This window comes from Gambusia affinis, linkage group LG21 (genome assembly GCF_019740435.1).
Source record: "Gambusia affinis linkage group LG21, SWU_Gaff_1.0, whole genome shotgun sequence".
Taxonomy (NCBI): Eukaryota; Metazoa; Chordata; class Actinopteri; order Cyprinodontiformes; family Poeciliidae; genus Gambusia; species Gambusia affinis.
Genome location: NC_057888.1, coordinates 15,659,203 through 15,686,799, shown reverse-complemented (window position 1 = coordinate 15,686,799; position 27,597 = coordinate 15,659,203). Strand labels below are relative to the sequence as shown.

Below are 27,597 nucleotides of genomic sequence, written 5' to 3'. Positions count from 1 at the left end.
TTCACATTTTTGTCATGTACAAATAAAACTTTCCTTTAACTTACGCAAATGTACGTGGTTCTATTTGTATCATTCAGTTTCTTTTAGTGTCATCAGCAGCATCTAGTATTTCAGTCTTAATGTCACTTTGATTTCTGTGACTGTATTTCACAAATCTACAGTTTATCATGCAGAATGCCTTTTTTCATACTGTTGAGGTTGTAACTTAGTAGAAGTCCAGTTAATTTGCAGAAAATTAAAATAAGTGTCTCCATAGCTCCTAGACTTACGTGTTGTTCAAGTGATGTAAATGTAAGCTAATGCAAAGCTACACATTTCTACTTCTGATTCCTCACAATTAGCATAGCACATGTTGGTTTCATGTGTTCTGAAGTTGTTGAGAAAAATGTTCTGATATAAAGACGAGCATTTAAAATAAAAAGAGGAAGTTAGTTTATTTGGTTCAGTCGCCAAGATCCTCATTTCATTACAAAATCTTGTTAAATGAGGAGGTGTAGCATTTTGTTTCCATGGTTATCGTCTCTGTAACCAAACATAGCCTGGACACTTATAACCTGTAGAAACTGTTGTTTTATTTAATGAAGTAAAACTTCACACCTTTCAGTGTATAAAAATCAGAATGTGCTTCACAACAAACTAATGAAAAACCCGAGAGCCTGAAATACTTTAACCAATAATGCCAAACAGAAGCCAGTGTAGATGCATTGAAAATGGAGCAACATGGGAAAAGTTAAACTGTGTAGTCAGAATCCCAGCATCAGCATTCTGAACAACTTGCAGCTTTTGTTGGATCTCCTGAGATGTGCATAGTTTACTGAACCAACCCGACCAAAATGAAATTATTTCCACCTCAAATTGGGAGACAATTGATCTTAGTTTGGCAATGTTTCTCAGATGATGGAGAAAACAAAATAGACCAGAAACTTGACATCATGTAAACTAAGACAAGGTTCAAGTTATTGTAAGGTTCCCAACAGATGACTTTACCAAAATACCGATACGTCTGACTGTCTCTTTATATTTGAACATATATTTTTCTGGTGCAAAGATAAGCTGAGCTAAAATGATTTAATCTTAGAAACCAGCTCTGCAAATTGTATGAACACTCTAGCTACCTCTGAGCAGACAGTTTAAGGAAGAACTGTAACGTCGTGACATTTATTGGGTCACACTTGGATGAGCAGAAGTTCTGACATCCTCTTTCAAAAAAGGAGGAAGAATAAATGCAGCTGGCTGGTTTAATACGACTGTAGCTTTTCAACAGAGTGGAAGATTATTTGATCTGCTGCTTCTGCAGTGAAATTCAAGATTTATTAGTTTTAATTGAAGATTTTTAAATTTATGGTAAGAAAATGTTACTGAAATTATTATTAGTATTACTTTTAATTTTGCTGCTTTAAAACTATATCAGTACTCTGTGCTTAAATATTTTTTCATTTGAAAAGGTTTAGATCTAATGATTTAAATAATTTTCAAAGTCCAAATTCTCTGACATTCTGGTATAATAAGTTTATCTTCTTTATTTAAAATTACATTTTAACTTTTCCACACAAGTATTGTTTTGTTTGACTGACTTGTTTCCATCTTGTTTTAGGTCTGAGAGAAGATGAAGGTCTATCACAGTCTGTCTGAGAACATGTTGACAGTCAACATGTTACTGAGTGTCTTCTTTCTTTCAGGTGAGATCTTTCTTCACCTCCTTGTAATTAGAGCATTAATTGTTTAATTTTTTCTCTAAATATTCAATCCTGATTTTGGTTTAATGCTCATTTTGTAATTTGGTGAAGCTGAACTTCAGTTTGTTGATCATAAACTTTCTCTGCTGACAGATTTTGCTCCACTTTATGTTCATCTATAGTTTATTTTTACAGGTGTCTCTGCTGGTGGTTGTGGTGGTCATCAAATTACCTTTGTCATTACAACACCAAAGTCCATTGTAGCACTGAATGGATCTTGTTTGCAAGTCCCATGTAGCTTCACAGTTCAAGTAGCAGAAAACGATTTTGACAGAGGAGAACAAACCTCTGCGAAATGGATTCCAAGTAATAAGGATATTTTTAACATCAGTCAGGGATTTAATAACGATCAAATAAATATTACTGGAAACATAAAACAGAAAAACTGCACCACTGTGTTTTCTGACATAAAGTCGAGACAAGAAACTGAATACTTCCTCAGAATCGTGAATAGTAAATTCAGGGCAACAGCTTGTTCTACTCCTCTTCAGTTTACAGTTCAAGGTAAGACTTTTACTCTACACACCTTACAAAGTTATACAAATAAATTGATTCCAACTTTGATTTAATTAACCTTCACTTTTCCTGATTATGTTTATATCTTATGTTAATTTTATGTTCTATAATTCAGTATAGTTTATGGTACAATATCAAATTCTGAAGAATCATGTTTAGCTTTTGTTCATGAAGACAAAATCTTCTGAAGTATGACCTTGAAGCATTTTGTTTTGTATATACTTTATATAAAACCTAATAGTTAATTTGGAGCTTCTGATCATTTCAGAGCAAATTTTCAGTCGGGTTTCACACATCCATTTTCCATTTACTCTGCAGTAAATATTAATGCATGAGTAAATGCTTAATCAGATTGGAAAAGACGCCTTAAATAAAAGCAGAATCCAAACTTTCTAGTTTTCCTCCCCTAATGACTTCAGAATTCTTTAGTCTTGCAAATTTGCTTTCCAAATTTTTACGCTCAAAAACTGTGTAGAGTTTCCTTGACCACACCACATCCAATTTTCTTTCTGAAGTAAGTGACACAGCATTTCCATATATTTTCATTTACGTCCTTTAGGTGGCGCTTTTCTACAAAAAACATAGTAAAATAAAGCCTTATTGCTAAGAAAATATTTAAATATGCAGAAAGCATACACAATAATAAACAACCTTCAAACTGACATTTTTGGCTCTTACACTAGTCTGTCCCAGCTGGTTGTATTTATCTAAACCACTGAGTCACAGCTTTTTTCATATATTCTGTTCTCTAAACTGAAGCTTAGAAATTTATTCATACCCGTCTGCAGATACCTGGGCCTCATATTAAATTATAATTTCTCTAACGCTAATCATTGACATATTAAATACTTGTGTGCAATGTTTTGTCTTTATACATATATAGAAATCAATCATCAGTCAGTTTTTTAGTTACTCCGGAGTTTTGGGAACCATAGAAAATAATAATTATAATAATAATAATAAAAATATTTGGAGGCTGTAAACTGTAAAATATTTCAAAGAAAATTGTGAAATCATTCCAGACTATTTACAAATTTTTGACTGTTTATGTGAAATCCAGAGTTGTAAAGTAATAGGGTGATTCCTGGGCAATTATCTAAAAAAAATAAAAAAATAATAAATGTTTTACTTAGTAAGTTGGTAGCAACATTTTAACATAACGATGGGACCCAAGAAAGCACAAAATGACATGATATTTCTCTAATTAGGAAAATAAATTTTTGTTCACACTCTCATTACTTCAGTCAAAAAATTTTGTTTTGCAGTTTTAATCTGGAAAGTATTCAACAAAATATTTATTGTGTTATGCTGATTTATTTATGTTTTAATGTGAAATTACAGATTCTCCAGAGAAACCCAGAATTGAACCTGATCTGAAAGATCTGAAGGAGCATCAGTCTGTCACTGTAACCTGCTCAGCTTTCACTCCCTGTCCACACTCACCTCCTGAACTCACCTGGAATCTCCAACAAGACTCTCTCAGACAAACAGAGAAAAATACAGATGGAACCTTAACAACTAAAATCCAGGAGAACATCACTCTGTCAGACACACATGATGGATACAACATCAGATGTTCTGCCAGATATCCTGTGATTGGAGGAATCAAGACATCAGAGACAGAAGTGACTCTCAGTGTTTCATGTAAGTGATCCTGTCAGCAGGTCATGGTTCAGCTGTTTCTGATCAATAAAGTTATTCTGTGTCTCATTTTCCTCAGATGCTCCTAAAGACACCTCAGCATCCATCAGTCCATCAGGTTTGGTGTCAGCAGGTAGCAGGGTGGAGCTGAGCTGCTCCAGCAGAGCCAAACCTCCACCCAGATTCACCTGGTTCAGGAACAGTGAACATGGAGACATGAATGTGTCTGTGGGGAAAGTTTACAGCTTCAATGCTACTGAGGGAGGAAAGTATTACTGTGTGGCCACAAATGATCTGGGTAAAAACAGATCATCTGTGATCCTAGTTACCATTAAAGGTAATTCATAACTGACATTAAAAGATATTCAGTAGAAACCTCTTGTCACATTCCTCCAACATCCTCTGCAACAAAACTCTGTATAACTTGTACTTCCTCTTTTAAAATCCCAATTTTTTCCTTGGACTCATCTATTTTTTCTTTTATTGCAGGAGGAAACTTTTCATTTTGGATTGCACTTATTGCATCAATTGCTGTCATTTTGCTCATCTGCCTGGTGATTTGTGTTTGGTGAGTCTCATCAATTGATGTGTTTTAGATGAATGCATGATGAACAATTTTTAAGTTTTGTCAGTGTTAGCATTTAGTCACTACCTGTTCCACGCAGAATATGTCTTTGATCAAATTTGAGGATTTTGTCATTGTGTGTATTATCACTGTACATAGAGCTTAAGTTGGACAGCAGGGATATGCATTAAATGTGTCATATTTAATTATGTAAAAGCCCCACATTTTGAGACAATACCAGACATTGAATTAGTGCAGTCAACTCTAAAGTCTTTGCAAAATTCAAGTTTGTTTCTGTATCTGGTGACTCTTCCTTTATAGCAAATAAATGAATTTGAGCAAGGTGGATGGTACAGAGAAAAATGTTTTGTTCTTTTCTTTGCAGTGTAGGAAGGTGTAAAGTTTTGTTTGTTAATTTTTTCCCTTTTTCGTGTTCAACTGAAACTTATTCCCTGTAAAAGAAACAACAGTTGTCCAGGTCTTTCTTTGGTGATTTTATTAAATCCATTAATTCTAATATTTGCCTCAAATCAGTTTGTGTCTTTCATTCCTGAAAGTTATCAGAATCATGCTCACAGATCGCTAATGTTCTAGGTTTAAGTTCAAACATCCAACTTCACAGCAGACTCAGGTCAGTAAATGTTCCTTTTTATGTGCAGCACTGTAGTGAGTTGCATTTGTGATGTTTGTGGTTGCATCTGAAACATGCATGTCATTCTTCCACAGACTGAGCAGAGGTTCAAATGCCAGACAAAAAGCCAGAAGAAATCCACTATGGTGAAGTGACCTTCTTACAAGTGGCCGCCTCAGTGCAGGACAGTGCAGCACTTGGTGTACGCTTCGGTCAAAGTGTCTGCTGATTGTTCTGAGGATCTCTACGCTCAAGTGAAGAAAAAGTAACTTATGATGTTGGATCAAAAAATACATATGATCATGGTCCTATTTTAGGCCTTTTGTCGATTCATAACCTAAGTTCTTTGCATTTCACACCATGTTAGATAATAGTGGAAGCCATGTTCATGTTCCGTTCTTTAACACAAAAACTACAAGACTAATAAAAATCCTTTTAATGAAACCAAGTAGCATATTTAAAAAAGGGATTATTCTTGTTTCACAACAGAATGTGTCTCTAAAAGTTGAGCTTCTTCTCTCAGTGGGTTTTTAAATAATGTTGTTTTTCTAAAGCCAGATGAAGAAATCCACCAAGCTGCTTCTTATGTGCTGTATTATGATTTTTTTTTCAAGTCTGTAATCTTTTTACAGTCTGTTTCAGCTTCTGTTTTTTCTTTAATCCTCACCACAGAAATTAAATGTGTGAGCAGGTTTAGCTTTCAAGAATGACTGCATACATTTTCTTGATATTTTGATTTTGTTACCATGTTTTATTTTGTTTTAGCTTTTGATTTTAATAAAATAATAATTCTGCATTTAACAACATTATTGAAACAGTATCAAATCAAGTCAAATGCATTATGCTGCAAATGGTGACATCATAGATGTATCTTAACACTAAACACAGCAACACAAAATTAAAGTTTTGACATAGGGAATACAATACATTTTACAATTAGATAAAAAAGCAAGTTTGCTGAACTGGTTGCCATTTGTTTAATAAAGTGTTGATACAATAGAAAAGCGATCAGAGAGAAAATTGTGCCAAGTCCTTCTTCTTTTCACTAAAGCGAGTGCTGATTTCTCCAACAGCCTTAGCGTGCTCCTCATCCACCTCTTCCTTTAGCCTCTGCTGCTCCTTCAGAAACTCCAGTCCTCTTCAATTTCTCCATGTTCGCCTGCAGCTGGGAGCTCTGGAAGATTACGATGATAAACTTTGCAAATGCTTCAAGAAAATTGTGTCTTGATTTTAAAACAGAACTGACCAGTAAGGTCAGACTGTCTCAATACAATGCAAAGTTGTGATGATCGTTTTCACCTGTTGGGTCTCTAGCTCCTCTGCTGGACTCTCTCTGCCATGTGATTAGCAGCCTCTGTAGGCGAGAGGAGAAAATGAGATCAGCTCACAATTATTTAATTGCAAAGCATTCACTGTGATTAGAACAAGTTATAAATGATAATGTGGAAGTTGCTTACAGCGCTTACTGATGTCAGATAGTTTCTGGCTCATTTCCTGTAAATTAGCGGGCACCATTTGCTCGTTTGTCTCCTGCACCGTTTTATTCAAGTTCTCCAAAAGCCGAGTCTCCCTCAGGCCTCGCTTCTCCTAAAGAGCCGCGGAGAAAAAAATACAAACCAATATGCATTTGTTTCATTTAATGTATAGACAGCAGTGTATGAGCCAATTGATTTGTTTGAAAAGCACAACGGTGTTAACATTTGTGACCACTAATAAGCATTTGCGTCAATGTTATGGTTAAACTACCTCAAACTCTCTGACAAAGTAGCGAACTTCTGCACTGATAACAGGCCTGTGGTCCAACAGTCTGGACTGGATGTCACCAACATCTGCAGAATCAATAAGCAAATACAGTTTGCACATAAAAATAAAATTATAAGTATTTCAAAGTGTAGCATCCTGAAAACACATCACAGAAAGAAGGAGTTGGCTGTCGCAAAACTATCTGCTTTATTAACCCAACTAATAAAGTATGTCGTGGTCTTGAAAAGTAAATGACATAAACAGAAATTGAAGGACTATAACTCACCTTTAGCAATCTTCTCCATCATTAGAAAGTCTTCTGAACGTTGCTTTGGAAATTAAACCCTGATATTTGCCTCTGTAGAGCAGCCGCTAGCTAAACAAACTGCTAATGTAGCATCCTCTAAACTGGATATTGTGCTGATTTAAGGATTTCAGTCAGAGTGAAGAAGCCAGAAACACGGTACAGACTACATGCAGAAACATATTACAAGTTATTATCAGTCAGGTGAAAGGAAGTCAGCTGACTCAAATTGTAAACACTTCTACTACTTCCGGGTGACGGACCGAACCAAGTTGTTGCATCCGGGGTCCACTCGCTCCTCCATTCGTGGTTAATTGTTTTACATGAATCTAAATATGACAAATTATTATAAAAAATATGTTAATTCTTCAACTCTGTTAAATTTTAATTGTTTGTTTTTTATGTGTAAATTTGTGGAAGTGATGTTCAGTTTTGCATGTCTGACGCTAGATGTGTTGATCATAGTTACCAATAGGTAATTCATAAAAAAATTGTAGCCTCAACTAAGTCTATATAATTATTATTTCTTCATATTACCTGGCGTAAAATGAGTTATTCCAGAGCAAATGTTTTCCTCAGCAGGTTTACTTCATTCGTGAACAGCAAACACTTTATCTTAAGTATCAGTGAGACAGGTTTGCAAACTCCAAATTATCAATCGGGAAGATATAGAAACTGTAGCTAACCTGTTCACTCAAATGTATTCAAATACACTTAATGTATGTCAAAGATAATTGTAATTCAGGTACTTTAAATAAACTCTGACAACATTTGATCTTATAAGAGAGACCCGTTGACCTGTATTGGTCTAAGAAAGCAGTGCAGATGTATAATTGCTTCAAATGTTTCCTTTAGTGTGCAGCAAAAAAACCACACACCAAGTAATAAAGATGTGTTATTACCTTTTTTTAAAAAAAATTTTATTTTTGTTTTACATAACAGAATCTTATATAACAGAGACGCTGTAAACAAGGTAAGATGGTTGATTTTGGACCCATTCAAGGCAACATTATTTAGCTAGCAGCATTCAGACTGAAAACAAACCCTAGTGCTTTGTAGAAAATATCAATGTTATTAAAACACAATTAAAAAATCAAATCTTTAAAAAGAATTGCATTAAAGAAACATGTAGGAAATGCTAATGTCATGTTTACACACACAGCTCAAAATAAATTTTGTAGTGTATTAATGAATAGAGCAGATAATGTTGGAAGGAGAAACAATGCTTGAAGAACAGCAGTAGAACATTTTGGTAAGGAGATTTCCCTCCACCTACTATACATATAACACAAGTCATACCAATTTAGAGAATGTGTTGAAAAGTTCATGTTAGTGAACATAACGTGAGTCGAACACTTTCTTTAAATATAAAAATATAGCATAGCATTATGGGAGATGATGCAGCACTCTGTAATCCAGAGCTGCAACAGCTGGGTTGAATCTACGTGATTTTCAAACAAGAAGATTATATATCATGTTTAGCTTTTGTTCATGTATTCCTCTCTTTGTCATTACAACACCAAAGTCCATTGTAGCACTGAATGGATCTTGTTTGCAAGTCCCATGTAGCTTCACAGTTCAAGCAGCAGAAAACAATTTTAACAGAGGAGAACAAACCTCTGCAGTATGGATTCATAGTAAAAAGATTATTTTTGACATCAGTCTTGGAGTTAATAATGATCAAATAAATATTACTGGAAACATAAAACAGAGAACCTGCACCACTGTGTTTTCTGACATAAAGTCGACACAAGAAACTGAATACTTCCTCAGAATTGAGAATAGTAAATTCAGGGCAACAGCTTGTTCTATTCCTCTTCAGTTTACAGTTCAAGGTAAGACTTTTACTCTGCACACCTTACAAAGTTATACAAATAAATTGATTCCAACTTTGATTTAATTAACCTTCACTTTTCCCGATTATGTTTATATCTTTTGTTAATTTTATGTTCTATAATTCATTATAGTTTATGGTACAATATCTAATTCTGAAGAATCATGTTTAGCTTTTGTTCATGAAGACAAAATCTTCTGAAGTATGACCTTGAAGCATTTAGTTTTGTATATACTTTATATAAAACCTAATAGTTAATTTGGTGCTTCTGATCATTTCAGAGCAAATTTTCAGTCGGGTTTCACACATCCATTTTCCATTTACTCTGCAGTAAATATTAAAGCACAAGTAAATGCTTAATCAGATTAGAAAAGACGCCTTAAATAAAAGCAGAATCCAAACTTTCTAGTTTTCCTCCCTAATGACTTCAGAATTATTTAGTCTTGCAAATTTGCTTTCCAAATTTTAACGCTCAAAAACTGTGTAGAGTTTCCTTGACCACACCACATCCAATTTTCTTTCTGAAGTAAGTGACACAGCACTTTCCATATATTTTCATTTACGTCCTTTAGGTGGCGCTTTTCTACAAAAAACATGGTAAAATAAAACCTTTTTGATAAGAAAATTATGACTTTATATAATGTTCTTTACCTGAACCTTTAAATCTACTCTGAATTCTCAACTTCTATCAATTTTTCTCCAGATTATTTTGTTGGTGACGTTTCACTACAAACAATTAAGTTTATTTCTTTCTTCATGAACAGTCACAGTGAATATGAGTTCAGATGGCAGGTATTCAGTCAAACCTGAAACCTTGAAAAGTTTTAAGTCTCATAGGAGTTTAAAGTGGTACAGGCCTGTTTCGTAAAAGCTTGATGGTTTAGATATTATTTGCATGTGGCTGTAAGTTTGTGTTTCTGAGAGAAGATAGTAAAGATGTAAAGTCAAGTTGCAGACAGAGTTGTGAAAATTTGTGAAAAAGATACGAAAAGGGAAGTTGGTTGTCTGGTTTTATTACATCCTCTTTGTGACAACCACCCTTTAGTTTTCTTACGTGAAGTCTCTTCATCTTGTTGACCACAATTTTAGGTCAACAAGAACTTTTTTTTTAAATCATCTGTATTTATATTATTGAATAATGAATCTGATGTTAGTACATCGTCATGACACTTTTGTGAAACGTCGTCCTTTGCAGGTTTGAGTGATGGAGATGAAATAAGAAAATAGCAACTTCCTTTTTTGAAACAGGAGAATATTGAGAACGTAGCATAAAGAAGTAAGACTAAGCTCAACATGCCCACACAATGATATGCATAGTTAGATATTATCTGCAGTTTGCACAAATTCTTATTATAAGTCATTGTATGCGTGGAAATTATCCGACATTTGATAGCAATCAAGGATTCTTACAAAGTAAAATTTGCTATAGCTTTAATTCTGAACTAAAAACTTTCTCAGTGCCTAAAGTTTTTAACAAAAACAGTGCAAAAATCATCAGCTTATCATCTCACATGATGTGCTTTTCTCTGAAAAGTTTCAGGCATCCTTTGAGCAGAAGCTGGATAGAAAATAAATGACAAAAGAAAAACATTTTTGCTGGGTGGAGCTGAGCTGCTCCAGCAGAGCCAAAACTCCACCCAGCTTCACCTGGTTCAGGAACAGTGAACATGGAGCCACTAATGTGTCTGTGGGGCAGATTTCCTTCAGTGTCACTGATGGAGGAGAGTATTACTGTGTGGCCACAAATGATCTGGATCAAACCAGGTCATCTGTGATCATAGTTACCAATAAAGGTAATTCATAACTGGTATTAAAATTGTTAGACCATAGCTTCTCAACTAAGTCCATATAATTATTATTTCTTCATATTACCTGGTGTAAACTGAGTTATGCCAGAGCAAAAGTTTTCCTCAGTAGCTTTACTTCATTCATGAACAGCAAACATTGAGCCTCTTATGTATCAGTGAGACAAATTTGCAAACTCCAAATGATCAATCGGGAAGATATAGAAACTGTAGCTAACCTGTTCACTGAAATGTATTCAAATACACTTAAAATATGTCAAGAATAATTGTAATTCAGGTACTTTAAATAAACTCTGACAACATTTATTCTTATAAGAGAGACCTGTTGACCTGTATAAGTATTGGTTTAAGAAAACAGTGAAGATGTATAATTGCTTCAAATGTTTCCTCTAGTGTGCAGCAACAAAACCACACAAACTTTAAGTGATAAAGATCAAAAAGTTATTACCTTTAAGATAGTTAACTTTATTGAGAACAAAGACAATTTTTTTAATTTTTGTTTTACATAACAGAATCTTATATAAGAGAGACGCTACAAACAAGGTAGGATGGTTGATTTTGGACCCATTCAGGGCAACATTATTTAGCTAGCAGCATTCAGACTGAAAACAAACCCTAGTGCTTTGTAGAAAATATCAATATCATTAAAATATCTTTTAATCTTTAAATCTAAAAATATAGCATAGCATTATGGGAGATGATGCAGCACTCTGTAATCCAGTGCTGCAACAGCTGGATTGAATCTACATGATTTTCAGGCAAGAAAATCATTTATATTCTGAATGAAAGTGTCTGAAAATGGACCCTTGAGAAACAGCAACACTTGATTTTGTTTAAAATTACAAAATGACGCAAACTAGTATTTGTGTGCCAGCTAATATCATAGTACATAATATGGTTCACAAATAAAAAAATATGTCATTAAGAAATTAGTTTAATGTGTATTAATCTAAAATCTCTCCTTCACTTTCCTGTCTGAGCAGCAATGCTGATGGTGCAGGGTTATGACTCCTTCTGCCTTCACATTTTTGTCATGTACAAATAAAACTTTCCTTTAACTTAAGTAAATGTACGTGGTTCTATTTGTATCATTCAGTTTCTTTTAGTCTCATCAGCAGCATCTAGTATTTCAGTCTTAATGTCACTTTGATTTCTGTGACTGTATTTCACAAATCTACAGTTTATCATGCAGAACGCCTTTTTTCATACTGTTGAGGTTGTAACTTAGTAGAAGTCCAGTTAATTTGCAGAAAATTAAAATAAGTGTCTTCATTGCTCCTAGACTTACGTGTTGTTCAAGTGTTGTAAATGTAAGCTAATGCAAAGCTACACATTTCTACTTCTGATTCTTCACAATTAGCATAGCACATGTTGGTTTCATGTGTTCTGAAGTTGTTGAGAAAAATGTTCTGATATAAAGACAAGCATTTAAAATAAAAAGAGGAAGTTAGTTTATTTGGTTCAGTCGCCAAGATCCTCATTTCATTACAAAATCTTGTTAAATGAGGAGGTGTAGCATTTTGTTTCCATGGTTATCGTCTCTGTAACCAAAAACAGCCTGGACACTTATAACCTGTAGAAACTATTGTTTTATTTAATGAAGTAAAACTTCACACCTTTCAGTGTATAAAAATCAGAATGTTTCTCAGATGATGGAGAAAACAAAATAAACCAGAAACTTGACATGTTCATGTAAACTAAGACAAGGTGCAAGTTATTGTAAGGTTCTCAACAGATGACTTTACCAAAATACCGATACGTCTGACTGTCTTCTTTATTTTTGAACATATATTTTTCTGGTGCAAAGATAAACTAAGCTAAAATGATTTAATCTTAGAAACTAGCTCTGCAAATTGTATGAACACTCTAGCTACCTCTGAGCAGACAGTTTAAGGAAGAACTGTAACGTCGTGACATTAATTGGGTCAAACTTGGATGAGCAGAAGTTCTGACATCCTCTTTCAAAAAAGGAGGAAGAATAAATGCAGCTGGGTGGTTTAATACGACTGTCGCTTTTCAACAGTGTGGATGATTATTTGATCTGCTGCTGATTGAGTGAAATTCAAGATTTATTAGTTTTAATTGAAGATTTTTAAATGTATGGTAAGAAAATGTTACTGAAATTATTATTAGTATTACTTTTAATTTTGCTGCTTTAAAACTATATCAGTACTCTGTGCTTAAATATTTTTTCATTTGAAAAGGTTTAGATCTAATGATTTAAATAATTTTCAAATACAAATTCTCTGACATTCTGGTATAATAAAGTTTGTCTTCTTTATTTAAAGTTACATTTTAACTTTTCCACACAAGTATAGTTTTGTTTGACTGACTTGTTTCCATCTTGTTTTAGGTCTGAGAGAAGATGAAGGTCTATCACAGTCTGTCTGAGAACATGTTGACAGTCAACATGTTACTGAGTGTCTTCTTTCTTTCAGGTGAGCTCTTTCTTCACCTCCTTGTAATTAGAACATTAATTGTTTAATTTTTAGTTTAAATATTCGATCCTGATTTTGGTTAAATGCTCATTTTGTAATTTAGTAAAGCTGAACTTCAGTTTGTTGATCATAAACTTTCTCTGCTGACAGATTTTGCTCCACTTTATCACTTCATCTATAGTTTGTTTTTACAGGTGTCTCTGCTGATCGTTGTGATGGACACACACCTACCTTTGTCATTACAACACCAAAGTCCATTGCAGCACTGAATGGATCTTGTTTGCAAGTCCCATGTAGCTTCACAGTTCAAGTAGCAGAAAATGATTTTAACAGTGGAGGACAAACCTCTGCAGCCTGGATTCCAAGTAGTCGGAGTATTTTTGACATCAGTCAGGGATTTAATAACGATCAAATAAATATTACTGGAAACATAAAACAGAGAAACTGCACCACTGTGTTTTCTGATATAAAGATGACACAAGACACTGAATACTTCCTGAGAATTGAGAAGGGTAAATTCAGGGGAACAGGTTGTTCTATTCCTCTTCAGTTTACAGTTCAAGGTAAGACTTTTCCACTTTACCTGATTATGTTTATATCTTATGTTAATTTTATGTTCTATAATTCAGTATAGTTTATGGTAATATATCTAATTCTGAAGAATCATGTTTAACTTTTGTTCATGAAGACAAAATCTTCTTAAGTATGACCTTGAAGCATTTTGTTTTGTATATACTTTATATAAAACCCAATACTTAATTTGCTGCTTCTGATCATTTCAGATCAAATTTTCAGTCGGGTTTCACACATCCATTTTCTATTTACTCTGCAGTAAATATTAATGCATGAGTAAATGCTTAATCAGATTGGAAAAGACGCCTTCAATAAAAGCAAAATCCAAACTTTCTAGTTTTCCTCCCTAATGACTTCATAATTCTTTAGTCTTGCAAATTTGCTTTACAAATTTTAATGCTCAAAAACTGTGTAGAGCTTTTTTGACCACACCACATCCAATTTTCTTTCTTAAGTAAGTGACACAGCACTTTCCATATATTTTCAATTACGTCCTTTAGGTTGCGCTTCTCTACAAGAAAATATAGTAAAATAAAACCTTATTGCTAAGAAAATATTTAAATATGCAGAAAGCATACACAATAATAAACAACGTTCAAACTGACATTTTTGGCTCTTACACTAGTCTGTCCCAGCTGCTTGTATTTATCTAAACCACTGAGTCACAGCTTTTTTCATATATTCTGTTCTCTAAACTGAAGACTAGAAATGTATTCATACCCGTCTGCAGATACCTGGGCCTCATATTAAATTATAATATCTCTAACGCTAATTATTGACATATTAAATACTTGTTTGCAATGTTTTGTCTTAATACATATATAGAAATCAATCACCAGTCAGTTTTTTAGTTACTCCTGAGTTTTAGGAAACATATATAATAACAATAATAATAATAATAATAATAATAATAATAATAATAATAATAATAATAATAATAATAATAATAATAATAATAATAATAATAATAATAATAATAATAAAAATATTTGGAGGCTGTAAACTGTAAAAAAAAGTTGTGAAATCATTCCAGACTATTTACAAATTTTTGACTGTTTATTTGAAATCCAGAGTTGTAAAGTAATAGAGCGATTCCTGGGCAATTATCTAAAATTAATAAATTTATAAATGTTTTACTTAGTAAGTTGGTAGCAACATTTTAACACATAATGATGGGACCCAAGAAAACACAAACCGACATGATATTTCTCTGCTTAGGAAAATAAATCTTTCGTCACACGCTCATTACTTCAGTCAAAAAATTTTGTTTTGCAGTTTTAATCTGGAAAGTGTTCAACAAAATATTTATTGTGTTATGCTGATTTATTTATGTTTTAATGTGAAATTACAGATTATCCAGAGAAACCCAGAATTGAACCTGATCTGAAAGATCTGAAGGAGAATCAGTCTGTCACTGTAACCTGCTCAGCTTTCACTCCCTGTCCACACTCACCTCCTGAACTCACCTGGAATCTCCAACAAGACTCTCTCAGACAAACAGAGGAAACCACAGACGGAACCTTTTCAACTAAAATCCAGGAGAACATCACTCTGTCAGACACACATGATGGATACAACATCAGCTGTTCTGCCAGATATCCTGTGATTGAAGGAAACAAGACAGCAGAGACAGAAGTGACTCTCAGTGTTTCCTGTAAGTGATCCTGTCAGCAGGTCATGGTTCAGCTGTTTCTGATCAATAAAGTTCATGTGTGTCTCATTTTCCTCAGATGCTCCTAAAGACACCTCAGCATCCATCAGTCCATCAGGTTTGGTGTCAGCAGGTAGCTGGGTGGAGCTGAGCTGCTCCAGCAGAGCCAAACCTCCACCCAGCTTCACCTGGTTCAGGATCAGTGAACATGGAGACATTAATGTATCTGTGGGGAAAGTTTACAGCTTCAATGTTACTGAGGGAGGAAAGTATTACTGTGTGGCCACAAATGATCTGGGTAAAAACAGATCATCTGCGATCATAGTTACCATTAAAGGTAATTCATAACTGGTATTAAAAGATATTCAGAAGAAACCTCTTGTCACATTCCTCCAAAATCCTCTGCAACAAAATTCTGTATAACTTGTACTTCCTCTTTAAAAATCCCAATTTCTTTCCTTGGACTCATCAAGTTTTTCTTTTATTGCAGGAGGAACCTTTTCAGATTGCAATTTTATTGCATCAATCGCTGTCATTTTGCTCATCTGCCTGGTGATTTGTGTTTGGTGAGTCTCATCAATTGATGTGTTTTAGATGAATGCATGATGAACATTTTTTAAGTTTTGTCAGTGTTAGCATTTAGTCACTACCTGTTCCACGCAGAATATGTCTTTGATAAAATTTGAGGATTTTATTGTATTATCACAACATAGAGCTTGTTGACAAGGATATGCATTAAATGTGTCATATTTAATTATGTAAAGCCACATTTGAGACAATACCAGACATTGAATTAGTGCAGTCAACTCTAAAGTCTTGCAAAATTCAAGTTTGTTTCTGTATCTGGTGACTCTTCCTTTATAGCAAATAAATGAATTTGAGCAATGGATGGTACAGAGAAAATGTTTTGTTCTTTTTTTGCAGTGTAGGAAGGTGTAAAGTTTTGTTTGTTAATTTTTCCTTTTTAGAACTGAAACTTGTTCCCTGTAAAAGAAACAACAGTTGTCCAGGTCTTTCTTTCTTTTGGTGATTTTATTAAATCCATTAATCCTCTAATATTTGCCTCAAATCAGTTTGTGTCTTTCATTGTCTCCTGAAAGTTATCAGAATCATGCTCACAGATCGCTAATGTCTTCTAGGTGTTGTAAGTTCAAACATTCCACTCCACAGCGGACTCAGGTCAGTAAATGTTCCCTTTTTATGTGCAGCACTGTAGTGAGTTGCATTTGTGATGTTTGTGGTTGCATCTGGGTGAAACATGCATGTCATTCTTCCACAGACTCGAGCGGAGACGGAGGTTCAAATGCCAGACAAAAAGCCAGAAGAAGAAATCCACTATGGTGAAGTGAGCTTCGTCCCGAGGAGACCTGAAGCCTCGGCCGTCTCAGTGCAGGACAGTGGACAGCAGGACTTGGTGTACGCTTCGGTCAAAGTGTCTGCTGATTGTTCTGAGGATCTCTACGCTCAAGTGAAGAAAAAGTAACTTATGATGTTGGATCAAAAAATACATATGAACATATGTATGCATATCTATATACAGTACAGATCAAAAGTTTGGACACACCTTCTAATTGAATTCAATACTGTATATATATATATATATATATATATATATATATATATATATATATATATATATATATATATATATATATATATTAAAATGTCTCAGTTTAAAAGACAAACATCTTAATGCTCCATTTCACTTGCTTTTTTGTTCCCTCGTAAAATGATCATGGTCCTATTTTAGGCCTTTTGTCGTTTCATAACCTAAGTTCTTTGCATTTCACACCATGTTAGATAATAGTGGAAGCCATGTTCATGTTCTGTTTTTTAACACAAAAACTACAAGACTAATAAAAATCCTTTTAATGAAACCAAGTAGCATTTTTAAAAAAGGGATAATTCTTGTTTCACAACAGAATGTGCCTCTAAAACAAGCTTTTTCTCTTGGTTTTAAATAATGTTCAGTTTTTCTAAAGCCAGATGAAGAACCATTGCTTGTTATGTGCATTATGATTTTTTTTAAAGTAATTTTTACAGTCTGTTTCAGCTTGTTTTTTCTTTAATCCTCACACAGAAATTAAATGTGTGATTTGCTTTCAACGATGAATGTATACATTTCTGATTTTGATTTTGTTACCATGTTTTATTTTGTTTTAGCTTTTGATTTTAATAAAATAACTTATTTCTAATTTTATGCATTTCTTTTATTGACATCATATTCGAACAGTATCGAATCAAGTCAAATGCATTATGCTGCAAATGGTGACATTATAGATGTATTTTAACACTAAACACAGCAACACAAAATTAATGGTTTGACATGGAGAATACAATACATTTTACAATTAGATAAAAACTGTTTGCTATTTGTTTAATAAAGTGTTGATACAGAAAAGGATCAGAGAGAAAATTGTGCCAAGTCCTTCTTTAATAAGAGTGCTGATTTCTCCAACATTTAAAGTGCTCCTCATCCATTTTAGTGCTGCTTTCAGAAACTATAGTCCTAATTTCTATGTTCGCCTCAGCTCTAAGATTACGATGATAAAACTTTGGTAAATGCTCAAGAAAATTGTGTCTTGATTTTAAAACAGAACTGACCAGTAAGGTCAGAGTCCAATACAATGCAAAGTTGTGATGATCGTTGTTTTCACCTGTTATCTCTATTCTGCTGGATCTCTGCCATGTGATTAGCAGTCCACTGTAGGCAGGAAGGGAGAAAATGAGATCAGCTCACAATTATTTAATTGCAAAACATTCACTGTGATTAGAACAAGTTAGTGATAATGTAATTTTACAGCGCTACTGATGTCAGATAGTTGGCTCATTTCCTGTAAATTAACACCATTTGTGTTTGTCTTGCATTTTATTCAGGTTCTTAAATGTTTCAGTTCTTAAAGAGAGAAAAATACAAACCAATATGCTTTTTCATTTAATGTATAGAGAGCAGTGTATTTAATTGATTTGTTTGAAAATACAACTGTTAACATTTGTGACCACTATGTGGTTGCATCAATGTTATGGTTAAATACTCAAACTCTCTGACAAAGTAGCGAACTTCTGCACTGATAACAGGCCTGTGGTAACAGTCTGACATGTCACCAACATCTGCAGAATCAATAAGCAAATACAGTTTGCACATAAAAATAAAATTATAAGTATTTCAAAATGTAGCATCCTGAAAACACATCACAGAAAGAATTTTATTGTCGCAAAATATCTGCTTTATAATAATATTAAAGTATGTCGTGTCTTGAAGTAAATGCATAAAACATAAATTGAAGGACTATAACTCACCTTACAATCTTCATACCAGTTTAGAAAGTCTTGAAAGTTGCTTTGGAAAATAAAGATATTTTTCTTAAATCTTAAACAAACTGCTATGTAGCATCCTCTAAACTGCTGATATTGTGTTGATTTATGATTTTCAGGCAAGACAATTTATCAGTCTGAAGAATCAGACTCAAATTGAAAACACTACTACACTTGAGGAGAAAATTGTTGTTAAAATTATGCCCTAATTGTGGTTAATTGTTTTACATAGTCATAATATGACAAATATAAAAAATGTTAAGTCTTTAATGTTAAATTTTAATTGTTTGTTTTATGTGTAAATTTGTATGATGTTGTTGCAGTTCTGCATGTCTGACCAGATGTCAGTGTATTTGTTACAATAAATAATTCATAACTTGGTTAAAAGTGTTGGACCAGTTTAACAAGTTCATATAATCTATTATTTCTTCATATTACCTGACGTAAAATGATTTCAGAAAAATGTTTTTCAGCATCATTTATTGTGATACAAACACTTTATCTGTATCAGTGAACAGAAAACCCAAATTATCAAGAAATTAAAACTGTGTTTGTTCATCAAATGTATTCAAATACACTTAATGTATGTCAAGGATAATTGTAAATGTACTAAACAAAATACACATTTAATCTACTTTCCTGTATTCTAAGAAAGCATGCAGATGTATAATTGTTCATGTTTCTTTAGTGTCAGAACAAAAAAATTTAAAATAAAGTAAAAGATATTACCTTTTTTTTTTAAAGATTTTTTTTCATAACAGAATCTTATATAACAGATTTTGTAATGAGATTTGATTTTGGACATATTCAAAATTTATTAGCAGCATTCAGACTGAAAACAAACTAGTTGTTTGTAGAAGATATCACATTTAATACAATTAAAAATCAAATCTTAAAAAAGAATTGCATTAAAGAAACATGAGGAAATATGTTTACACAAGCTCAAAATAAATTTGTAGTGTATGTTGAATAGAGCAGATAATGTTGAAGGAGAACAATGCTTGAAGAACAGCATAAACATTTTGGTAAAGATTTCTAATACAAAATGAAATCAAGTCATAATTTAGAGAATGTGAAAAGTTCATGTTAGTGAACATAATAGTGAACACTTTCTTTAAATCTAAAAAATAGCAAGCATTATGAGATGATGACCTCTGTAATCCAGTGCTGCAACAGCTATTGAATCTACTGATTTTGGCAAGAAGATCATTTAGATTCTGAATGAAAGTGTCTAAAATGGACCCTTGAGAAACAGAACACTTGAATTTGTTTAAAATTACAAAATGAGCAAACAGTATTTGTCTGAGAATATCATAGTACATAATATGGATCACAATAAAAAAATATGTCATTAAGAAATGAGTTTAATGTGTATTAATCTAAAATATCTCCTTAACTTTCCTGTCTGAGCAACAATGCTGATGGTGCATTAAGTTTCTGCCTTCACATTTTGTCATGTACAAATAAAACTTTCCTTTAACTTACAAATGTAGTGGTTATTTTTATTCAGATCTTTTAGTGTCATCAGCAGCATCTAGTATTTCAGTTTTAATGTCACTGATTTAGACTGTATTTCAAAAGTTTATCATGCAGAATTTTTCATATTGTAACTTAGTAGAAGTCCAGTTAATTTGCAGAAAATTAAAATAAGTGTCTTCATTGCTTGACTTATTGTTTTCAAGTGTTGTAAATGTAAGAATGCAAAGCTACACATTTCTACTTCTGATTTCACAATTAGCATAGACATGTTGGTTTCATGTTTCATTTTGAGAAAATGTTCTGATATAAAGACACATTTAAAATAAAAAGAAAGTTAGTTTATTTGGTTTAAGATCCTCATTTCTGTTACAAAATCTGTTAAATGAGGATGTATTTGTTTCATTTAGTGCTAAAAACAGTATTATAACCTGTAGAAATGTTGTTTTATTTAATGAAGTCTTCTTTTCAGTGTATAAAATCAGAATGTGCTTCACAACAAACTAAAGTTAGAGCCTGAAATACTTTAACTTTGCCAAACAGAAGCCAGTGAGATGCATTGAAAATGGAGCAACATGTGAAAAGTTAATCTTAGTCAGAATCCACATCAGCATTCTGAATTGCAGCTTTTGTTATCTCCTGAGATCATAGTTACAACCAACACCAAAATGAAATTTTGTTTATTTCAAATTGAGACAATTGATCTTGTTTCAATGTTTCTCAGTCAGATTATGGAGAAAACAAATAGACCAGAAACTTGACATCATGTAAACTGACAAGGTTCTCTTATTTAAGTTCCAACAGATGACTTACAAAATAAATGATGTCTCTTTATATTTGAAATCATATTTTTCTGAAAAAGATAAGCTGATTAAATGATTTAATCAGAAACCACTCTGCAAATTGTATGAACATAGTACCTGAGCAGACAGTTTAAGAAGAACTGAACGTGACATTAATGGATCAAATTATGAGCAAAGTTCTGACATCCTCTTCAAAAGTAGGAAGAATAAATCATTCTTTAATACGACTTTTTTCAACAGAGTAGATTTTTATCTTTATTAGAAATTCTTTATTAGTTTTAATTCATTTTAAATTTACAAGAAATGTTACTGAAATTATTTTATATTACTTTAATTTCTGTTTTATTTACTTTATAAATATTTTTTTCATTTGAAAATTTAGTCATGACAAAAATTTTCAAAATCCAAATTTCTGACATTCTGTATAATGTTTATCTCTTTATTTAAAATTAATTTTAACTTTTCCACACAGTATAGTTTTGTTTCACTTGTTTCCACATCTTTTTTTATCTGAAAAAGATGAAGTATATTTCTTCTGAAACATTTGACATCAACTTTCATCTTCTTTCTAGGTGATTCTTTCTTCATTTTCTTGTAATTAGAGCATTACTTGAATTTTTATAAATATTTATGCTGATTTTGCTCCACATGTTCATCAATTTGTTTTTTCTGTCTCAAACTTTAGTTTAATACCTTTTCATACAACACCAAAGTCATAGCACTATCTTTTTCAATATAGTTCTTAAAAAGCAGAAAATAAAGAAAAACAAATAATAAATATAATATAATATTTTGACATATAATTTAATAATAATAAATATTATAAACATAATAATAATAATAATAATGTGTTTTTAATAATAATAAAATAATATTAAATAATAATAAATTAATAATTGTTTATTATTATTTAATTAATAAATTTTATTAATTTAAAATTATTAAATAAATTATTTAACTATTTAATTAATTATTTTTATTATTATTATATTTATGTTAATTATTATGTTTATTAGTAGTTTATGAAATATCAAATTTAAAATCATTATCTAAAAAAAATTAATAAATTAATAAATGTTTTACTTAGTAAGTTGTTAGCAACATTTTAACACATAATGATGGGACCCAAGAAAGCACAAAATGACATGATATTTCTCTGCTTAGGAAAATAAATTTTTGGTCACACGCTCATTACTTCAGTCAAAAAATTTTGTTTTGCAGTTTTATCTGGAAAGTGTTCAACAAAATATATTTATTGTGTTATGCTGATTTATTTATGTTTAATGTGAAATTTCAGATTCTCCAGAGAAACCCAGAATTGAACCTGATCTGAAAGATCTGAAGGAGAATCAGTCTGTCACTGTAACCTGCTCAGCTTTCACTCCCTGTCCACACTCACCTCCTGAACTCACCTGGAATCTCCAACAAGACTCTCTCAGACAAACAGAGGAAAACACAGACGGAACCTTTTCAACTAAAATCCAGGAGAGCATCACTCTGTCAGACACACATGATGGATACAACATCAGATGTTCTGCCAGATATCCTGTGATCGGAGGAAACAAGACAGCAGAGACAGAAGTGACTCTCAGTGTTTCCTGTAAGTGATCCTTTCAGCAGGTCATGGTTCAGCTGTTTCTGACCAATAAAGTTCATGTGTGTCTCATTTTCCTCAGATGCTCCTAAAGACACCTCAGCATCCATCAATCCATCAGGTTTGGTGTCAGCAGGTAGCTGGGTGGAGCTGAGCTGCTTCAGCAGAGCCAAACCTCCACCCAGCTTCACCTGGTTCAGGAACAGCGAACATGGAGACATTAATGTATCTGTGGGGAAAGTTTACAGCTTCAATGCTACTGAGGGAGGAGAGTATTACTGTGTGGCCACAAATGATCTGGGTAAAAACAGATCTCTTGTGATCCTAGTTACCATTAAAGGTAATTCATAACTGGTATTAAAAGATATTCAGAAGAAACCTCCTGTCACATTCCTCCAAAATCCTCTGCAACAAAACTCTGTATAACTTGTACTTCCTCTTTTAAAATCCTAATTTCTTTCCTTGGACTCATCTAGTTTTTATTTTATTGCAGGAGGAACCTTTTCATTTTGGATTGCACTTATTGCATCAATCGCTGTCATTTTGCTCATCTGCCTGGTGATTTGTGTTTGGTGAGTCTCATCAATTGATGTGTTTTAGATGAATGCATGATGAACATTTTTTAAGTTTTGTCAGTGTTAGCATTTAGTCACTACCTGTTCCACGCAGAATATGTCTTTGGTAAAATTTGAGGTTTTTGTCATGTGTGTATTATCACTGTATAGAGCTTAAGTTGGACAGCAGGGATATGCATTAAATGTGAATTAGAACCTGTCATATTTAATTATGTAAAAGCCCCACATTTTGAGACAATACCAGACATTGAATTAGTGCAGTCAACTCTAAAGTCTTTGCAAAATTCAAGTTTGTTTCTGTATCTGGTGACTCTTCCTTTATAGCAAATAAATGAATTTGAGCAAGGTGGATGGTACAGAGAAAAATGTTTTGTTCTTTTCTTTGCAGTGTAGGAAGGTGTAAAGTTTTGTTTGTTAATTTTTTCCCTTTTTCGTGTTCAACTGAAACTTGTTCCCTGTAAAAGAAACAACAGTTGTCCAGGTCTTTCTTTCTTTTGGTGATTTTATTAAATCCATTAATCCTCTAATATTTGCCTCAAATCAGTTTGTGTCTTTTCATTGTCTCCTGAAAGTTATCAGAATCATGCTCACAGATCGCTAATGTCTTCTAGGTGTTTTAAGTTCAAACATCCAACTCCACAGCGGACTCAGGTCAGTAAATGTTCCCTTTTTATGTGCAGCACTGTAGTGAGTTGCATTTGTGATGTTTGTGGTTGCATCTGGGTGAAACATGCATGTCATTCTTCCACAGACTCGAGCGGAGACGGAGGTTCAAATGCCAGACAAAAAGCCAGAAGAAGAAATCCACCATGGTGAAGTGACCTTCGTCCCGAGGAGACCTGAAGTCTCTGCCGTCTCAGTGCAGGACAGTGGACAGCAGGACTTGGTGTACGCTTCGGTCAAAGTGTCTGCTGATTGTTCTGAGGATCTCTACGCTCAAGTGAAGAAAAAGTAACTTATGATGTTGGATCAAAAAATACATATAAACATATGTATGCATATCTATATACAGTACAGATCAAAAGTTTGGACACACCCATCCATCCATCCATTTTCTTACACCCTTCTTCCCTAATGGGGTCGGGAGGGTTGCTGGTGTTTATCTCCAGCTGCGTTCCGGGTGAGAGGCGGGGTACATCCTGGACAGGTCGCCAGTCTGTCGCAGGGCAACACAAAGACATACAAGAGAAACAACCATTTGCACACACACTCACACCTAGGGAGAATTTAGAGAGTCCAATTAACCTGACAGTCATGTTTTTGGACTGTGGGAGGAAGCCAGAGAACCCAGAGAGAACCCACCATGCACAGGGAGAACATGCAAACTCCATGCAGAAAGACCCCGGGCCGGGAATCGATCCCAGGACCTTCTTGCTGCAAGGCAACAGCTCTACCAACTGCGCCACTGTGCAGCCCAGTTTGGACACACCTTCTAATTGAATTCAATACTGTATATATATATATACTTATATATATTTATTAAAATGTCTCAGTTTAAAAGACAAACAGCTTAATGCTCCTTTTCACTTGTTTTTTTTCCCTCGTAAAATGATTATGGTCCTATTTGAGACCTTTTGTCGCTTCATAACCTGCTACGTACTTTTCATTTCACACCATGTGGGTTTTTAAATAATATTCTGTTTTTCTAAAGACAGATGAAGAAATCCACAAAGCTGCTTGTTATGTGCTGTATTATGATTTTTTTAAAAGTCTGTAATCTTTTTACAGTCTGCTTCAGCTTCTGTTTTTTCTTTAATCCTCACCACAGAAATTAAATGTGTGAGCAGGTTTTGCTTTCAAGAATGACTGCATACATTTTCTTGATATTTGGATTTTGTTACCATGTTTTATTTTGTTTTAGCTTTTGATTTTAATAAAATAATTTATTTATAATTCTGTGCATTTATTTTATTAACATCATATTGAAACAGTATCGAATCAAGTCAAATGCATTATTCTGCAAATGGTTACATTATAGATGAATCTTAATACTAAACACAGCAACACAAAATTAATGTTTTGACATAGGGAATACATTTTACAATTAAATAAAAAAGCAAGTTTGCTGAACTGGTTGCCATTTGTTTAACAAAGTGTTGATACAATAGAAAAGCGATCAGAGAGAAAATTGTGCCAAGTCCTTCTTCTTTTCACTAAAGCGAGTGCTGATTTCTCCAACAGCCTTAGCGTGCTCCTCATCCACCTCTTCCTTTAGCCTCTGCTGCTCCTTCAGAAACTCCGCCCAGTCCTCTTTCAATTTCTCCATGTTCGCCTGCAGCTGGGAGCTCTGGAAGATTACGATGATAAAACTTTGGTAAATGCTTCAAGAAAATTGTGTCTTGATTTTAAAACAGAACTGACCAGTAAGGTCAGACCGTCTCAATACAATGCAAAGTTGTGATGATCGTTCGTTTTCACCTGTTGGGTCTCTAGCTCCCTCTGCTGGACTCTCTCTGCCATGTGATTAGCAGCCTCCACTGTAGGCGAGGGAGGGGAGAAAATGAGATCAGCTCACAATTATTTAATTGCAAAGCATTCACTGTGATTAGAACAAGTTATAAATGATAATGTGGAAGTTGCTTACAGCGCTTACTGATGTCAGATAGTTTCTGGCTCATTTCCTGTAAATTAGCGGGCACCATTTGCTCGTTTGTCTCCTGCACCGTTTTATTCAGGTTCTCCAAAAGCCGAGTCTCCCTCAGGCCTCGCTTCTCCTAAAGAGCCGCGGAGAAAAAAATACAAACCAATATGCATTTGTTTCATTTAATGTATAGAGAGCAGTGTATGAGCCAATTGATTTGTTTGAAAAGCGCAGCGGAGTTAACATTTCTGACCACTAATAAGCATTTGAAAGGTTGCGTCAATGTTATGGTTAAACTACCTCAAACTCTCTGACAAAGTAGCGAACTTCTGCACTGATAACAGGCCTGTGGTCCAACAGTCTGGACTGGATGTCACCAACATCTGCAGAATCAATAAGCAAATACAGTTTCACATAAAAATAAAATTATAAGTATTTCAAAGTGTAGCATCCTGAAAACACATCACAGAAAGAAGGAGTTGGCTGTCGCAAAACTATCTGCTTTATTAACCCAACTAATAAAGTATGTTGTGGTCTTGAAAAGTAAATGACATAAACATAAATTGAAGGACTATAACTCACCTTTAGCAATCTTCTCCATCATTAGAAAGTCTTCTGAACGTTGCTTTGGAAATGAAACCCTGATATTTGCCTCTGTAGAGCAGCCGCTAGCTAAACAAACTGCTAATGTAGCATCCTCTAAACTGGATATTGTGCTGATTTAAGGATTTCAGTCAGAGTGAAGAAGCCAGCAACTCGGTACAGACTACATGCAGAAACATATTACAAGCTATTATCAGTCCGGCGAAAGGAAGTCAGCTGACTCAAATTGTAAACACTTCTACTACTTCCGGGTGACGGACCGAACCAAGTTGTTGCATCCGGGGTCCACTCGCTCCTCCATTCGTGGTTAATTGTTTTACATGAGTCTGTATATGACAAATTATTATAAAAAATATATTAAGTCTTCAACTCAGTTAATTTTTAATTGTTTGTTTTTTATGCGTAAATTTGTGGAAGTAATGTTGTGTGTCAGTTCTGCATGTCTGACGCTAGATGTCAGTGTTGCTCCGAAATTGAAAGCAACAATCAGACTATATGAACTTCCCTTCTAAAACGTCAGTCCTTTGACCAATAGAGTAGCTCATTACTTGATCTTTTCCTTTACACGTTTGAGTCCAGTCTTGATTTAAGAGATATCTTTGACTATAAACTATGTGGTGATTTGTTCAATGGTTATACAAGTCTGGTAATGCATATGCAAACTAAAACAAATAAAAGGTGGATTTTTACACCTCTACATTGAGCTCCTGTCCACATCTGGTCCTTTTCCAGCCAAACCTATAATCACCCACATTATGGTGTGTCAAAAATGGCACTATCCAATTGAATAAATTTGTTTGTATAAATATTTCAATATAATTAATAAATATAACAAAAATAATAAAAAAATATACATAGCAACATTAATGAATAATAATATTAAAATTAACCAAAATCTGTGCAAATTTTATTAGAATTATTATTGGTTTCAACATCGTCAAACTTTATTTATTTTTCTACAAAGTTTTTTTTTTTCCCAATACATACAAAATACAGTATTGTAAAAGATACACCCTGGAATGTTTCTTCTACTGTATGTATTTTAAATACAGTGTAATTGTGTGATAAAACTTTATGAACCAATGCTGTCAAGGGAATTTAATGTATGTGTGCTTTCTTTATGACAGTAGATGTCAGTGTTGCTCTTTACTTGAGCACAGTGTTGCTTTTGAAAACTTATAGTCACATTACTTCCCTGCTGAAATGCAGTATA

At 33.5% G+C, this 27,597-nt stretch overlaps 4 protein-coding genes and 1 long non-coding RNA gene across 8 annotated transcripts; 3 read left to right on the top strand and 2 right to left on the bottom strand.

Annotated features, from left to right (window-relative positions):
- The first annotated feature begins 1,240 nt into the window (after positions 1-1,240).
- Positions 1,241-4,271, top strand: LOC122824011 (B-cell receptor CD22-like). Its single transcript, XM_044104156.1, has 5 exons — positions 1,241-1,344; positions 1,595-1,679; positions 1,872-2,240; positions 3,594-3,896; positions 3,973-4,271. The coding sequence occupies exons 2-5, from the start codon at positions 1,607-1,609 to the stop codon at positions 4,239-4,241; spliced, it is 1,014 nt and encodes a 337-aa protein (XP_043960091.1). The 5' UTR covers positions 1,241-1,344; positions 1,595-1,606; the 3' UTR covers positions 4,242-4,271.
- A 1,709-nt stretch (positions 4,272-5,980) lies between these two features.
- Positions 5,981-7,385, bottom strand: LOC122824673 (biogenesis of lysosome-related organelles complex 1 subunit 5-like). The gene is made up of 4 exons (XM_044105534.1): positions 7,119-7,385; positions 6,836-6,918; positions 6,543-6,676; positions 5,981-6,227 (listed from the first exon to the last, which is right to left on the bottom strand). The coding sequence occupies exons 1-4, from the start codon at positions 7,138-7,140 to the stop codon at positions 6,098-6,100; spliced, it is 369 nt and encodes a 122-aa protein (XP_043961469.1). The 5' UTR covers positions 7,141-7,385; the 3' UTR covers positions 5,981-6,097.
- Positions 7,386-12,785: 5,400 nt separating this feature from the next.
- Positions 12,786-24,164, top strand: LOC122824007 (vascular cell adhesion protein 1-like). 2 transcript variants are annotated; one of them, XM_044104150.1, is made up of 8 exons: positions 12,786-12,878; positions 13,129-13,213; positions 13,408-13,776; positions 15,138-15,440; positions 15,517-15,774; positions 23,119-23,197; positions 23,812-23,851; positions 23,952-24,164. In XM_044104150.1, the coding sequence occupies exons 2-8, from the start codon at positions 13,141-13,143 to the stop codon at positions 24,153-24,155; spliced, it is 1,326 nt and encodes a 441-aa protein (XP_043960085.1). In that variant the 5' UTR covers positions 12,786-12,878; positions 13,129-13,140; the 3' UTR covers positions 24,156-24,164. The 2 variants fall into 2 exon arrangements, with proteins under 2 accessions (XP_043960085.1, XP_043960084.1); XM_044104149.1 differs by lacking the exon at positions 12,786-12,878 and having other exon boundaries at positions 13,000-13,213.
- On the top strand, positions 15,952-16,857 carry LOC122824017. The gene is made up of 3 exons (XR_006369438.1): positions 15,952-16,003; positions 16,577-16,616; positions 16,717-16,857. It is a non-coding gene; the product is annotated as an uncharacterized LOC122824017 (long non-coding RNA).
- On the bottom strand, positions 17,675-26,637 carry bloc1s5 (biogenesis of lysosomal organelles complex-1, subunit 5, muted). 3 transcript variants are annotated; one of them, XM_044104160.1, is made up of 6 exons: positions 26,364-26,624; positions 26,082-26,164; positions 25,785-25,914; positions 25,619-25,677; positions 25,271-25,487; positions 17,675-17,799 (listed from the first exon to the last, which is right to left on the bottom strand). In XM_044104160.1, the coding sequence occupies exons 1-5, from the start codon at positions 26,383-26,385 to the stop codon at positions 25,317-25,319; spliced, it is 465 nt and encodes a 154-aa protein (XP_043960095.1). In that variant the 5' UTR covers positions 26,386-26,624; the 3' UTR covers positions 17,675-17,799; positions 25,271-25,316. The 3 variants fall into 3 exon arrangements, with proteins under 3 accessions (XP_043960095.1, XP_043960096.1, XP_043960097.1); XM_044104161.1 differs by lacking the exon at positions 17,675-17,799 and having other exon boundaries at positions 24,820-25,487; positions 26,364-26,637; XM_044104162.1 differs by lacking the exon at positions 17,675-17,799 and having other exon boundaries at positions 25,080-25,487; positions 25,794-25,914; positions 26,364-26,604.
- Positions 26,638-27,597: the final 960 nt, after the last annotated feature.

What these genes read in the sequence shown, in the direction of transcription:
- LOC122824673 (XM_044105534.1), bottom strand. Translation starts at nt 7,140, where the DNA reads ATGATGGAGAAGATTGCTAAAG. An exon ending in GATGGAGAAGATTGCTAAAG is followed by an intron (nt 6,919 to 7,118) that starts GTGAGTTATAGT and finishes TTGATTCTGCAG; the next exon opens with ATGTTGGTGACATCCAGTCC. An exon ending in ACTTTGTCAGAGAGTTTGAG is followed by an intron (nt 6,677 to 6,835) that starts GTAGTTTAACCA and finishes GCGGCTCTTTAG; the next exon opens with GAGAAGCGAGGCCTGAGGGA.
- LOC122824007 (XM_044104150.1), top strand. Translation starts at nt 13,141, where the DNA reads ATGAAGGTCTATCACAGTCTGTCTGAGAACATGTTGACAGTCAACATG. An exon ending in AGTGACTCTCAGTGTTTCCT is followed by an intron (nt 15,441 to 15,516) that starts GTAAGTGATCCT and finishes CATTTTCCTCAG; the next exon opens with ATGCTCCTAAAGACACCTCA. An exon ending in CAACTCCACAGCGGACTCAG is followed by an intron (nt 23,852 to 23,951) that starts GTCAGTAAATGT and finishes ATTCTTCCACAG; the next exon opens with ACTCGAGCGGAGACGGAGGT.
- bloc1s5 (XM_044104161.1), bottom strand. Translation starts at nt 26,385, where the DNA reads ATGATGGAGAAGATTGCTAAAG. An exon ending in ATCTGACATCAGTAAGCGCT is followed by an intron (nt 25,678 to 25,784) that starts GTAAGCAACTTC and finishes CCTCGCCTACAG; the next exon opens with TGGAGGCTGCTAATCACATG. An exon ending in GGGAGCTAGAGACCCAACAG is followed by an intron (nt 25,488 to 25,618) that starts GTGAAAACGAAC and finishes GTAATCTTCCAG; the next exon opens with AGCTCCCAGCTGCAGGCGAA.
- LOC122824011 (XM_044104156.1), top strand. Translation starts at nt 1,607, where the DNA reads ATGAAGGTCTATCACAGTCTGTCTGAGAACATGTTGACAGTCAACATG. An exon ending in TCTTCAGTTTACAGTTCAAG is followed by an intron (nt 2,241 to 3,593) that starts GTAAGACTTTTA and finishes GTGAAATTACAG; the next exon opens with ATTCTCCAGAGAAACCCAGA. An exon ending in AGTGACTCTCAGTGTTTCAT is followed by an intron (nt 3,897 to 3,972) that starts GTAAGTGATCCT and finishes CATTTTCCTCAG; the next exon opens with ATGCTCCTAAAGACACCTCA.